General features: G+C 31.4%; 1 protein-coding gene across 1 annotated transcript in view; it reads right to left on the bottom strand.

Annotated features, from left to right (window-relative positions):
• The window catches only part of Tsp47F (Tetraspanin 47F), a 79,999-nt gene that overhangs the window by 19,630 nt on the left and 46,432 nt on the right, over positions 1–13,937 (bottom strand). The window contains exons 2-4 of the mRNA XM_075362065.1: positions 11,497–11,685; positions 8,778–8,948; positions 363–593 (exon numbers count right to left, since the gene is read on the bottom strand). Coding sequence (XP_075218180.1) covers positions 363–593; positions 8,778–8,948; positions 11,497–11,685 — 591 coding nt within the window. The remainder of the gene's footprint in view (positions 1–362; positions 594–8,777; positions 8,949–11,496; positions 11,686–13,937) is intronic.

The following is a 13,937-nucleotide window of genomic DNA, read 5'->3' as shown; positions in this document are numbered from 1 at the left end:
GAATGAACAAGCAAATTTTCTGCATGAATTTGTATCAATAATAATAAAATTCAATAATACATAAAAGAAATAAAAATATAGTTTAATAATAAGCTAGGGTATCTAATCAGGGTATTTAATTTTGTTTTTTCTTTTATTTATTTAAAAATTCTAAAAAAATTATTTTGCATCACTTTAGTATAAAATGGGTAGAAGTCTTTGGATGAGATTTGCCCATGAAATGAATTTAGCAAATACATGATTTCACAATGTCAAATCTCCAGAAATTTATATGCTTACATGTTTCCTTTAAAGTATTATTTATAACCAGATCATTTATTTTATAAACAATGATTTCTTTAAAACAATATAAAAATACAAACCTCCACAAACGCAATACCGATTCCAACACCCATAATTGTTATAATATTGTCTTTAACTTTATTTTTTAACTTTTGGTAACATCCTTCTTGAAATACAAGGTGATCATCAATTGTGTTCGAACAGAAACCATTTGCATTTACAGGAGGTTCTCTACAACATGATCCTGGCACATTATTGTTAGGAAATATTGTTATCCATCCTTTTGGATTATCAACTCCGCAACACTGTAACTGGAAAAAAAAAATAAATGCATTAAAATAAAGTTTTTTTTTTTGAATGGGTGAAAAACAATTTCGCGTTATCATCGCCTGTAAAATAAAGTAATAAGTTATGAAATTAATATATTATTAAATTAATACAACATTATAGTAATTATTTAATAGTATAATTATTAATTTTATTTATATATTATTTAATTATCACAGAAATACGAGTATATGTTATTTTATTAGAATAGAGGTTGTCATTCATTTATTGTATTGTCCGAGTACATACAATTTTTTTTGTGTGTACTCCCTCTAGGAACACAATAATTAGTTTCACTTACTGGTATCCAGTGGTGTAGTGAAGCGAGGGTGGCAACATTTCACAATAAATAATAATAGTAATAATATCTTGCAATCTGAACTAAAAATTTGAACAATTTCTTTTCATATTTTTGTTGCTCCTATAATTCGGAACCGATTAAAGTGTGCACGGATCTTTTTATTATTTAATCTGTGACAGAAACGGGGAATCCCTTTTCTATTAGGGAGTATCGTCATCTCGCTGCTCTAGCGACTGGTAACATCGTCTGTACTAACCAATTGCCTTGTAATTCCCCATGTTTTATTTTGTGCTCTGATTGTTCACGACGAATATACAGCGAGAATTAATTCTTTCTTGTAAATAGAGTTCAGTATTGTCTAATAACACCTGCATCATCAGTCGTAATGAGTGGAGAGTCACATTGACTCAATTAACCTCAATTCATGAATTTCTTTAAGTGGGTGTTGTGATTATTAAATTATTGAACTTTGTCAAAAATTTTGTGTTGTTAATTTTATGTAATAGTAACTTAATCTTGTCGACGCGTATCATAAATGTGGTGTATATATCAATAAATGGCATACGTATAAGAACTTCTGTAACAAATGTGTTTATTAAAAAACATACATGACTTTTCTATTTGTATCCTTTACAATATACAATAACAAATTTATTCTGGCCGAAAAGTTCTTAAGAATTTCTATAAATTTTGGACCCTTTTGGATTTAAACACCTAAATAAGGGGGCAGTGAATTTGGCTTACGCCCCGGGCGGCTGAAACCCACGCTACGCCACTGCTGGCATCTCATTTTTTTATTCTCAATACTTTTTTATTTTGTATGAATGTTCTTGCCTTTGCTAGGTTCATTATGCCCTTGCTATTTTCTTCTGAAAACTTCACATGTTTTGAGTTTTTGTCTGAACATGTCTGTGATTTTCTGTTTCAGCCTTTGCTTCTTTTAGATCGCCTTTGAAATATTTTAACTCTTAGTAGTTGTCTTTCTGTTGTTTCCTTGGTTAGTCTGTATTCATCCATTCTCATCAAGGTTCGGTTTCCTAATCACGTCTTAACAATTTGTCTACCCTCCGGTAAAGTTCATTGTTTTATCGTAGTTTGCAATCATCTTCATTTCTGGGTATTAATATTTTCCTCTGTTTTTTTATTTTTATATTTTCATGTTTGTTTATTTCTTCCTAGTCTAAGATTGTGAATTCAACCACATATAGTACCTCAGGTCTTACTGCTGTTGTGTAATGCCTCAGTTAATCCATTTTTTAGGTTAGTTTCTAGTTAAATATTCTTGGTAATGCTATAAGGTTTGGTGATCCTAGTTTTATTTGCTTTTTTATCTAATTGTATTACTTCAAGGTAACTGAAGCTGACAGCTCTCTTGTTTTTACCATATCTTGTGCTAAGGTATTTGGATGCCTTTTTTATGTTTGTTATGTGAGCTCTGTTTTTTCAAAAGATTTTCATTGTTCTATTTTTTTTAGTCATTTCCTTCTCCCCACATGCTTCATCGATTTTGAATTCTTGGATTGCACTTTTGATGTTTTGTAAGCTTGGTGTACCTGAGTTAGGTTTGTGTTTGTTACTGACTTCCAGGGATCTTTTTTGGGTTCTTCACAATTCAGTAGGCTTTCAAAGTATCTGGTTAAGATTCCACAATTCTCTTTGTTGCTGGTCACTACATCTCCATTTTTTTGTTTGAAGTATAAGCTTGATGGTATGTATTTAGTTAATTTCAGTTTAAATGCTCAATAGTATTCTACACAGTTATTCTAACATTCTGTCTATCTGTTCTAGAAGATTGTTTTTAAATTCTAGTTTTCTCTTTTTTGAAGGGTTTTGTAAGTTTGTTTTCTTTGTGTTGAATTTTTGTTTGTTTCTGCTGTCTTGTTTGCTTACCAGTTGTTCCATGCTTGTGATCTTTGGTGGATTGCTTTGTTGCACTGTTCATTTCACCAACTGTGTTAATGTTTGTTAGCATTGTGGGCTATCTTCTGAGTTGTTTCTATAAGATTTTTCTTTAACTCTAACCAGTTTTGAGATTTTTGAGCCTTATTTAAACATCTGTTTATTACCAAGGAGTTTTTGGGATCTTTTCTTAGGATCTTGGATTACGTTCATCTGTTTTTTCATGGTGGGAAGAATTTCATCTTGACTGAGATCAAGTAATGATTTGAGTCGACTTTAAGACCTTTCTTGAGCTTAGTGTTCATAATTTCTTTGATGTTTGGTGCGGAAATGGCAACACGATCAAATTTGGAACTGGCCAAGTTTCTCACAGAAAGATTTCCATCTTTTCATTCTCTTTGGGAGTAGTTTAAAACATGTTATCATTACTTTGAGATCTTTTTTTACAAAAAGAGATGAGTCTTTCTTTATTCCTGTTGGTTTGTTTGTAGGCTGTATATTTTCTAACTTCTAGTTCTCTCATTTTGCCCCAACTGGGCATTGAAGTCTCCTAGTAGAATCTTAACATACTTTTGGGGGACTTGGTCCATTTTAGTTTCAAGGAGGTTTAAAATTCTTGTACTTTTTGTGGGTTAATTTTAATATCTGCATTTATTGGAGCATATGCTTTTATTATATTGAATACTTTATTTGCATGTTTCATTATTAGGATGTTTGGTGTTGATCTAAAGTCTAGCCCGAGTTTATTATGGTTTGATTTACTGCAAAAGCTGTGCCCATGTTGCAGGTTTATTTTGACCCATATTTCTGGTTTACTTTTATATATTCTAAAATTTGTCTGATTGAAAGCTGTACTATGTATCTATGTACTTGTTCTCCCATAATGCTATTACTGAGATTTTCTGGGAGTTTAATATTTTGTGGTGAGATGCTTGAATTTATAGATTTTTAAGAGCGAGTCTATGTTTGTTTGATTTACAATTAGTGTGCAGGGTTTTTAGAAGGCTCTAATACCTTTGAGCATGGTGGTTGGGGCTCTCCAGAATCTAGCCCCACACTGCTATTTATAGCAACAATAGATTCATGTTTCCAGTTACCACTTGGAGTAGTCATAGTTGATTTTTTACTGTTATGCAACTATTGAAATTATGGGTTTAGTGGAAGCCAGTTGCCCAGATCCAGTGTTACAATATATTTGTAAGTCATAGAGGTTTTTTTATTCTTATACACTGCTGATCTTGTTGATCTCAACTTTCACTGTTGTGTAAAAGGTATTTATCAATTTATTTTAGTGGTGGCAGATATTTGTCCTGACATTTTCATATGTTATTTTGTAGGTGCCCTGCTCATCCCCCTTAATCAGTACTCCACAATGCCTCAGACTGCTGCTGCCTGTCATTATTACTTATTTAGGTTATCCTTTTAATCATAGCTGACCATCATATTAATAACTCACCCCTACCCGCAATCCAGGGATGTGCTCTATTGCTTGCAGCTAGATTCCCAATCCTTAGGGCAGAGTTAACTAATTTTAAAGTATAAAATAGATATGATTAAATACATATTAATTATTTAAAATATAAACACATTAAATAATATTAAGGTAAGTATGTGAAGATAATTAATATAAAAATTAACTACAAAAATTAATCACAATTCAAAAGATAATGAAAATTACTTGAGCACATTGAAAGGAGAAAAAAATCAAGTTTTTTGTTTAATTTTTGGATTAATATTATTTAAAAACTCAGGGGCAGAGTTCTACTGTTTCTGTAAAAAAATATCTTTGTGCAACTAATTTATAATTTTTTTAATTAACTGATGAGATTTTTTTTTAAGGTTCAGTAATTTATGAAAAATGTCAATGAAAGCTTAATAAGGTATTTACTTAGCTAAAGTATTGTGTTGAAGTTCATGAAAGCAGTTCTGTTCTCTGATTTTTGAGGTTATTATTATTTTCTAAGAATAAGTGGTTATTCTGTTAGCAAGGGTGGGCACATTCATAAATATAATCACAAGGATAAGTTAACATATTTAATGTCCTAAATATCAGTCTACATGATTTGTACTTATGGATACCAGATAATGATCTGACAGCCTATTTATATATCTTAACCCGTACTATCACAAGTAGGTAAAAATTACCCATAGGGAAATTGTGTTTTTTGTATTGGCCAACCTGATGGTTGGGCAGGAGAAAGGCCCCATGTAAATTCGTGCCAGTTATTCTCGGTCCTAGTGCTGAGGTATTTATTTATCAAGTTTCTTTGGAAGCCAGGTAAGCCTTCTTTGTACACACCTGGTAAATATTACCCACATGTGACACAGAGCCCAGGGGATGGATGGTAATTTTTACCTACATGTGCCTCAGAGTCCTACAAGTGGTGGGTAGTTTTTAACATCCTTTGACTTATTCTTCTTTGCTGGCTCTGTTGCAATAATATTTATATCGATATTTGTTTACATGCTTATCACTTTATTATTAACATGCATATTAGTTGTTTCTCTAAGTCTTTTCTTTTCTAACATTAGATGGATCAACCTAGTTCTAAAGATATAAGGAAGAATATTTACTGTACAGATGATCTTGGATTTGCAGAGACGGTGAGATAGCTTTTAGTGACAGATATAGAAGATGAAGTGTATGAGACTGAAGTTGATGATTGTGTAAGTTTAATTTTTATCTAGTTACACTTAGTTTTGAATAGCATTTTTTATTTTTCTCACTTTTTCTTGCACAAAAATAACTAAAATATTTATTTACTTGTTTTTTATTTTGGCTGGCTGAGATTCAATCAGAAACACCTATTCCTGATCCACTAACTTCTGATGACAGTAAAGAAGATCCAAATTATTCACCCCTCTGTCTGAATTAGAAAATGAAGATTCAAGTGAAGACTATGTTGATGACAAAGTGGAGGCTGCAGCTCAGGAACATAATGCAGTAAGATCTTTCCAAGTTGAAATCAAATCAGGCCACCCGCTCAGAACATCATAAATCTTCACATGCTGCCAGGACTTACGCGTTACAGTAAAGAAATTCTGGGAGATTCGCCTACAGAACTAAAAGTTTGGGACCAATTTTTTTTTCCAAATATTATGGAAGAAATTTTGAAGTATGCAAACCTCCATTTCACATTCGTCAGAGCACGTTTGGGAGAAAAAAGTTTGAGCTACCACAAGGACTTATCCTACTCAGAACTGAACACTTTCATGGGCATGCTGGTGCTTTCGTTCATCACTAAGTCCAACTGTCAAAGTGGTAGTTCGCTTTTCAATAAAGTAACGGGCATCCTATATTTAGAGCAGCTATGTCTGTTAGCAGATTCACAGCTATAAGAGGCATTAGAGTTTGATAATCCTTACACACAAACAACTCAGAAGGCTATGGATCTAGCTGCCCCAATATCTAATATTTTTATCATTCTGATGGGCAGCTATCAAAAAATGTTTGTTCCTAGTGAACATTGCACAGTTGAAATGCTTTTGCCATTTAGAGGAAAACGTCCAATTCACTACCTATATGCCAAACAAGCCAGTAAAGTACAGCATCAAATCAGTGAATTTAATGAGTGCAAAAAGTCCCACTTATACAACTCCTACATTTATCAGGGTAGAGGCTCAGACGGCAAAACTCTGTCTCTTGAAGAGAAAAATCTCATGGTGTCTACTCAGGCCTTACTTCAAGCTTCAAAGCCCCTCCATGGCACAAATAGAAACATAACTGCCGACAATTATTTCAGCTACATTCAAGCTGAGAAAGCGAGGACTCACCTATGTTGGCACCTCAAAAAGAAAAGGAAGGGGATCCCCCCCTGAATTTCTGGTTACTTGTCGACAGCGCTTTATGGTTTTTGAATGATACGCTTTATGGTTTTTCAAATGGCATGACACTCCTCTCTTGGAAAGTGTAGAGCAACCGCATTATCCTTCTTGTATCAAGTATGTACAGTAGCAATGGAATTGATGAAGAAACAGGCAAACCGGAGAGTATAGCCTTCTACAATAGAACAAAAGCGGGGGGGGTGGATACTTTGGATTTCCATTACATTGTGTACTCCCCACAAAGAAAAGATGTTCGCTGGCCATTGTGTATACTGAGTGGCATGGTAGCCATAAATATGGTTAACTCTTTCATAGTAGATCAGTGTTTTGTAGCCAGTGATGTGCAAAAAATAAATATTTTTATTAAAAAACTAGCCATATAGATGATGGTTCCATTCCTCTTTGAGCGGCTCCAAAACCCAAAAATCTCTAATGAATGTAGGAGCTTGATCGAAAAATATATCACTCTTGAGTGTACAGCAAGAGGAACAGAAGACAGGGAAATTGCTGATACTTCATCTACAATCGCCAATGATAAAGTGGAAAAAAGAAAAAACTGTTCTTTATGTTTATATACAAAACACAGAAAACCTAACAACATGTGCATAAAGTGTAAACAGCCCGTGTATATGGAATGCTCCAGAAAATTATGCATCAATTATGTTAAAGATATGTATTTCTGAAACTTCAAAACTTCATAATTGTATTACAAAAACAAATAATCAGTAAATGTTTTATAAAGTGGTAATTTGAACGTGCAGTATATTTTATTTTGAGCTGTTTTGAAGGCCGTTAGAGTGTAATATACATCCAATGTAATTTGTTGAATTGATGACATAATATTTTGAAGTCCTTTTAAATAATTATCTTTGGATACATATATAGATGTGTCATCTGCAAAGAGGATAATATAAAAAAAACAATACAAAAATTGCTAATACTTTAACACGTTGGACTCAAATAACAATAACACGAAAACTAAATGAGTTAAGAACATCTGGTTATGTTCACGTGGTCCTCCAAGAGGAGGCTATTCGGAACACAATGTAGCCAACCATACATTACTAAATATCTCTGTTGGCATGTATTTAAAAATGTTAAGTTATTTTCTGAACGGACCTCGTACTTATAGTTGCACTATTTTAATTATATATCTGATGCCATTTCTATACCCTATGTTTATGAAAATTCAGAATCTTTAATTATTAATAAACAATAAGAAAAGCAATGGCCAAGGAGACTTCCCTGTGAGGATCTTTAAGTGAAAACTTACAATTTACATGCACTTCTTATCAAAAGAAAAAACTAACCTGTTTACAATTGGTAAAGTCATAACTTTAGGAAATTATAAGCAGCTTCTCTAATACTATAGATGCTAAGTCTTTTCAACAGTAAATAAAAGTAGTACTAAATCAAATCCTGTATTGAAATTGCAAGATATTTTAAATGAAGAAAAGGTTCTCCATTAATTTGAAACTGATCGTTTATAATTTTAGTGTTATCATAACGTATTGTCATGCAACAACATCTTGTACAATGAATTGAAATATTGCTTTTGCTAATTGTTTTTTTTTTTATAATGAAAAATGTTTTCTTTATTGCATTCATACAAAGTTGTAAAGTTTCATTCATGATGTATTTTGTTTATGCATATTAAGAATTTTTCATACTGTTTTGTATTGTTTTGCCAACAGAAGTTTAGAAATAATCAGATAGTGTCATCAGAATACTTTTTCTAGTATATTTTACTGACGTGTATGATTTGTTGTGTTGAGAAGGATTAAAAGATTTCTGCTAGGATGTTGTAAATAGGGAACTAAATAGTTTCATATATAGTCATTATGTTTTGTAATGTTTAATAAATTTACTACTTACTTATAAATTATATTTTTCTGGGACGTAACTAAAGGATATTAAGCTAAACCAAATTTGGTTTGTATTTTGTTAAAAATTAATGGTTTTATGTAATATGCATGATACCTTTAAAAAAAAGAGCTCTAATGAATAATTTCTGTGTAAGTGATGAAGTATGCAGCAACATAAAAAATTATCAAGCTCTACTGATAATTAAACCCATAGTCTTCAGTGTACTAGTTACAATAACAAAAAATCAAGTTAGAAATATTATAAGATAAAATGTTACCTTTCTTTGCACTGTATCCCATGCTTTACGATCTAAATCATTAATAGTATAATTGCTCATTGATTTTTTAAGTGAAGTCCTCATTGCATTACTGAATTCATCTTTGGTAACACTTGCAGCAATACCAACAGCCATTTCAACAATAAATATTACAAGCAATAGTACTGCAAACTGAATAAACATTTAAAACTTAAAATTATTACATAATGATTAAATTTGAATGAATATATCTTGCATTAGGGAAATAAAGCATACAGCATACACAAACTAGATAGACAACTCTCTCAATTAAAGTACAATGTTTTAGTTTACTGTTATATTTAAAGTAAGGGGTAAATAAATAGTCTGTTAAGTTTTAGAAAATATAATATTAACACGGATAACAGATAATGATAGATGAAGAGATATAAATAAAAATGGTAAATGAAATACTATTATGTAATTTAGTAAATAAAATAATTCTTGTAGAAATTATCAATAGAACAAGGAGTATGGCAAAGTTCAGTGGTCCATGGAGGTTTTATTTAATTCTTCCATTTCTTTCTAATCGACTCTTACATAAACCATAAGAAACGTCTACTTATAAACTAAGAGAATGGGAAACAAAGATATTAAACTGCAGCATTATCTACACAATGCACCGATATCCATATAACTGGATAGGGGATCCCCTGTACTGGAATTAGTAAAATTTGAAGCATAAACTAGCACCACTAAATGAGTGGTAGAACTAAATAAAATGAAATGGCGCATGTGTAGAGGTAAGTGTTAGAGTAGGGATAAAACCATGTTTTAAACCAACGCAGTAGAAGTGTTCTAATTTTGTATTTTGAACGCTGATCTCTGTATAATTATATATTAGATTTCTATATATATTTTCTACAACTGTCTGTAAATTTCTGCTTGTGTTGCAAAAATTACTTTTTTTCTACTGTTTAGCCTGTGGAACCACTGTCAGGATTACTTCAGAGGATGATATGTATGAGTGTAAATGAAATGAAGTGTATTATTGTAAACTTTTAATCACTGTTTATCTTTTATAAACTTTCGTTTGTGTAGTCTTGTACAGTCTCAGGTCGACCATTTGTGAGATGTGTGGTTAATTGAAACCCAATCGCCAAAGAACATCCATATTCATGATCTAGTATTCAAAACCACATAAAAGTAACTACCTTTACTAGGATTTGAACCTTAGAACTTTGGACTTCGAAAATTAGCTGATTTGTGAAGACGTGTTCACCACTAGACCAACCTGGTGGGTTCTTTTGGTTATCTGACTTAAGTAAAATAAACATCCCTACCATCATGATTATAGTTGCACAAGTGTACAGTGGTTTTATTTAGTTCTCAGCCGCTCATTCTGTGGCGCTGAGGTAGCTTCAATATTAAACACTTAATTTGTATTTTACACCATAAGGATCCCCTATCCAGTTATATAGAGATCAGTGACACAGTGGGGTATTCTGGGTAAAAATAAAAAAATAATACGAATTTACAACTAAACTGTAATTATAACTAAAACATAATTATCAAAGAATGAAATTGGACTTCATTAAAAGCATATTTTCAGACTTAAAGAGATTTAAGATATGTCACAAGCTAGAATTTCTTAAATTTAATTAATTCGGTTTTTTAACAAGTATGAAGGTTCTAGTTAGTACGAAACTGGTAACATCTATGGTGTATAATACAGAATGTAAACATGAATCATTTATGTAAATGAATACCAACAAACAAGAACAGAAAATCACATCAATTTCTATATTACATCATTAAAAATATTACCCTCAGTAAAACGTTACCAACAGTTCTGTCATAAACGGGCATATTAGGTTATCAAAGCCTTCACCACACAGCAGTTCATTGGGCATAAATCTCCAATTGGCTCTTGCTCTACTAGAAGAAAAAATACACGTTTTGAAAAGGATCGCCACCCTTTCCTTGCGTTTTGTTCTGTTTGACAAGGAATCAATTCTTAATAATGCAATCTCTAATTCAATGTATAACTGATAAAATCTCTAATGTGTGTAAATTACTTGTAAATTGATTACCATAAAATTAAGTAATTTGATTTACCAGGAATGAAAATTAAAAAACCATGAGAAAATCAATGCTATACATATCCTTTCAGAAAGTTTAGTTTTATCCTGATTGATGTGGTTATAAAAATTATATGTGGTTATAAATTTATATACAATTTTGTTACAGACTCTGTCTTAATATCTAGTTTTGTTCATCCAGATTTTTAAATTATTAAAGTATTTCTGTTAACTTGTGGTAGATACAAATGTAAAATGAGTATATGATCATAATGTAAAAATAGTTTTTATTTTATTAAGTAGTTTATAATGTCTTTTTTGTTACTGATGTTTGTTAATTAAAAAAAGTTTTCAAAGAATGTATGTAATTGTTAAATGTATTACTTAAGAGAGAAGTGTTGATTATCACTGGAAGCCGTTTCAGTGTATACAGATAACAGTGCATGAAAATATGTATTACATATGCAAATATAAATTACAATGTGAATGCAAAGGATGCATTTAAATTTGAATAAATTGAAGATAAAAATTATTTCCTAGTAATTCTTGGAACTGAAATGAGAGTACAGTTTTTGATGTTTTAAAATAGGTACTAGATGTTATTTAGTTTAGATGTATGAACTGGTACTAAAACAGTTCATCACATCTACTGTAAAATAAAAACTTATTTATAATCTTACAGCAATTAGCATCCAGTAACTTTCTTTAATTGCTCCACAACACCCAAGAAATGCAATCAGAAACACTATAACTCCAGTAATAACTAATATTATTGGCGGTGCAAGTACTTTGCTTTCTAAAAAATGGCTATACTCTCCAACATCAAGTAGTGCTGCTGCTCCCACAACAATAATCACAATTCCTGAGACCTGAAAAAATTATTACATTATTAACATAAAAAAAAATTATATATAACAAATTTATCTCCCCTGTCTTATTTCAAATAGATAATGGTGAACTGATTTACACTGGATGACATGATTTTTGTATCGCTAATGAAAATGCTCTTTTTGTGTTTCATTTTGCTAGTTATTAAAATATCTGTTCACAAAAATGCCCTACCACATTCCATTTCAGAGTACCTGTAACCTGTTTTGAATTGCATGGAATTGTTTTTACAATTCCTGGCTTTACTGGGTATTCCCACTGCATTCTATGAGCCTTTATAGACTCTCTTATGTTTCTTTAAAATTTAGTTTGATTCTGTCTTGCATACAGTCAAGTGTTTTATAGTGATTTTGTTATATTTTGTATAAAATGGCAAGTTCTAGTCATCAATGTCACAAAAATTCAGTAGATAAGTTTTGTTATATATGTGGAAGATTTACTTTAAAGTCACTGACTAGATTTGTGTCTCAGGAAGTAAAAAAAGCCATAGTTATATTTTTAAGTCCCACATTGAATATCAAGGCAAATATGGATTCCTCATGTTTGCTGCATGAGTTGTAACATAAATCTAGTTCAGTGGATGCATGGCAAGAAAACTTTTATGCCGTTTGCTATTCTTGTAGTATGGAGAGAACCTTCTGACTATGTAAGTGATTACTACTTCTGCATTACTAAAAGAGAGATATTCAAAAAAGCAAAAGGGAAAAATTGAGTATCCAAATTTCCCATCAGCACTAAGGTCCATTCTGCACAGCCCGGAATTACTAGTGCCAATTGCACCTTCAAGCTTGGATAATGTTACATTTCTCAATGTTCTTATTCTTCATCAGGATGTGATTCACAATTTCCTGAGACCATTAGTAGTGACTCTACGTTTTTACCAACCACCAGTAAGCCTCATTTAATAACTCAAAATGAATTAAATGATATGGTATGTGACCTAGGTTTGTCAAAACAAAAAGCTGAACGTCATGGTTTCAGACTTCAACAGTGAAACCTGTTGCGACAAAAACATAAGAGTTTCATTTTACCAAAAATGGAATTTCACATTTTCAGGTTTTTATATAATGGAAGGATCGCTGTGTATCTGTTATGTTATGTTATTGTTGGTTTATTGAATGAACTTAATATGGAACATATGTTCTAAGTGGCATATTTTCATAGATTCATCAAAAATATCCTAAAGGCAGTCTTGTTTCATAATGGATCATTAAAACAAAAAACCATCTACTCCTTTAGCTTATTCAGTGACAATGAAAGTAAACTATGATAACTTGGCTCCCATACTAAATAAAGTTAAATATGAATAGTATCAGTGGCATATTTGTAAAAGTTATAAGTATATTGCTTCAAGACTTTAAGAGAGTTTTACAAAGTATTGTTTTTTATGCCTATGGGACACCTGAGTAACAAAAAAACATTTCATTAAGAGAGATTAGCCTCATAGAACTTCTTTTGAACTAGGTACTTCAAATATAAAGTATGCTTCCCTCGTTGATCCAAAAAGTTACTTCTCCTGCCTCTCCATATTAAGCTTGGACTAATGAAAAACTTTGTTAAAGCTACGTATATAAAAGGTAGTGGTTTCAAGTACTTAAAAGAATTATTTTTCAGTTAAGTGATGCAAAACTAAAAGATGGAATCTATATTGGGCCTCAAATAAGGAAACTTTTAAGTGATCTTTTTATTGAAAAATTAAATGATAAAGAATTGGCAGCTTGGAACTGTTTTATGAGTGTAGTGAAGGGATTTCTGGCTAATAAAATAGATTAGAACTATAAAGCCCGCATAGATGAACTCTTAAAAGCCTATGAATAACTAAGATGTCGCATTTCCCTAAAAATGCAACTTTGCACTCATTTGGATTTTTTTCTGGAAGATTTGAATACAGTAAGTGACAAACAAGTAGAGAGATTTCATCAGAACAATCAATGGATGCTGGGACCCTTTACAATGGGCAACTATTACTGGTTTTTAAAAAGAGAAGGTTTTACTGAACACAAGAGAAAGAGTAAAATATTTTGTCACTGTATGTACTTTTTATATTTTTTACTGCATATGGTGGTTAGTAAAACATCTTTAATTAGTTTAACATGTTTTAGATAAACGTATAAATTTTTTATTCAATATACATTGCATTGCAAAAGTATGTCGTCTTCTGTTTTTAGTCAAACCTTCCAACCTCTGTAACAAAAAAAAATGTACATGTTAAAGATTTTGCATATAATTTTTG

This window comes from Lycorma delicatula, chromosome 4 (genome assembly GCF_047948215.1).
Source record: "Lycorma delicatula isolate Av1 chromosome 4, ASM4794821v1, whole genome shotgun sequence".
Classification (NCBI taxonomy): Eukaryota; Metazoa; Arthropoda; class Insecta; order Hemiptera; family Fulgoridae; genus Lycorma; species Lycorma delicatula.
This window is presented reverse-complemented; position numbering and strand designations above follow the sequence as displayed.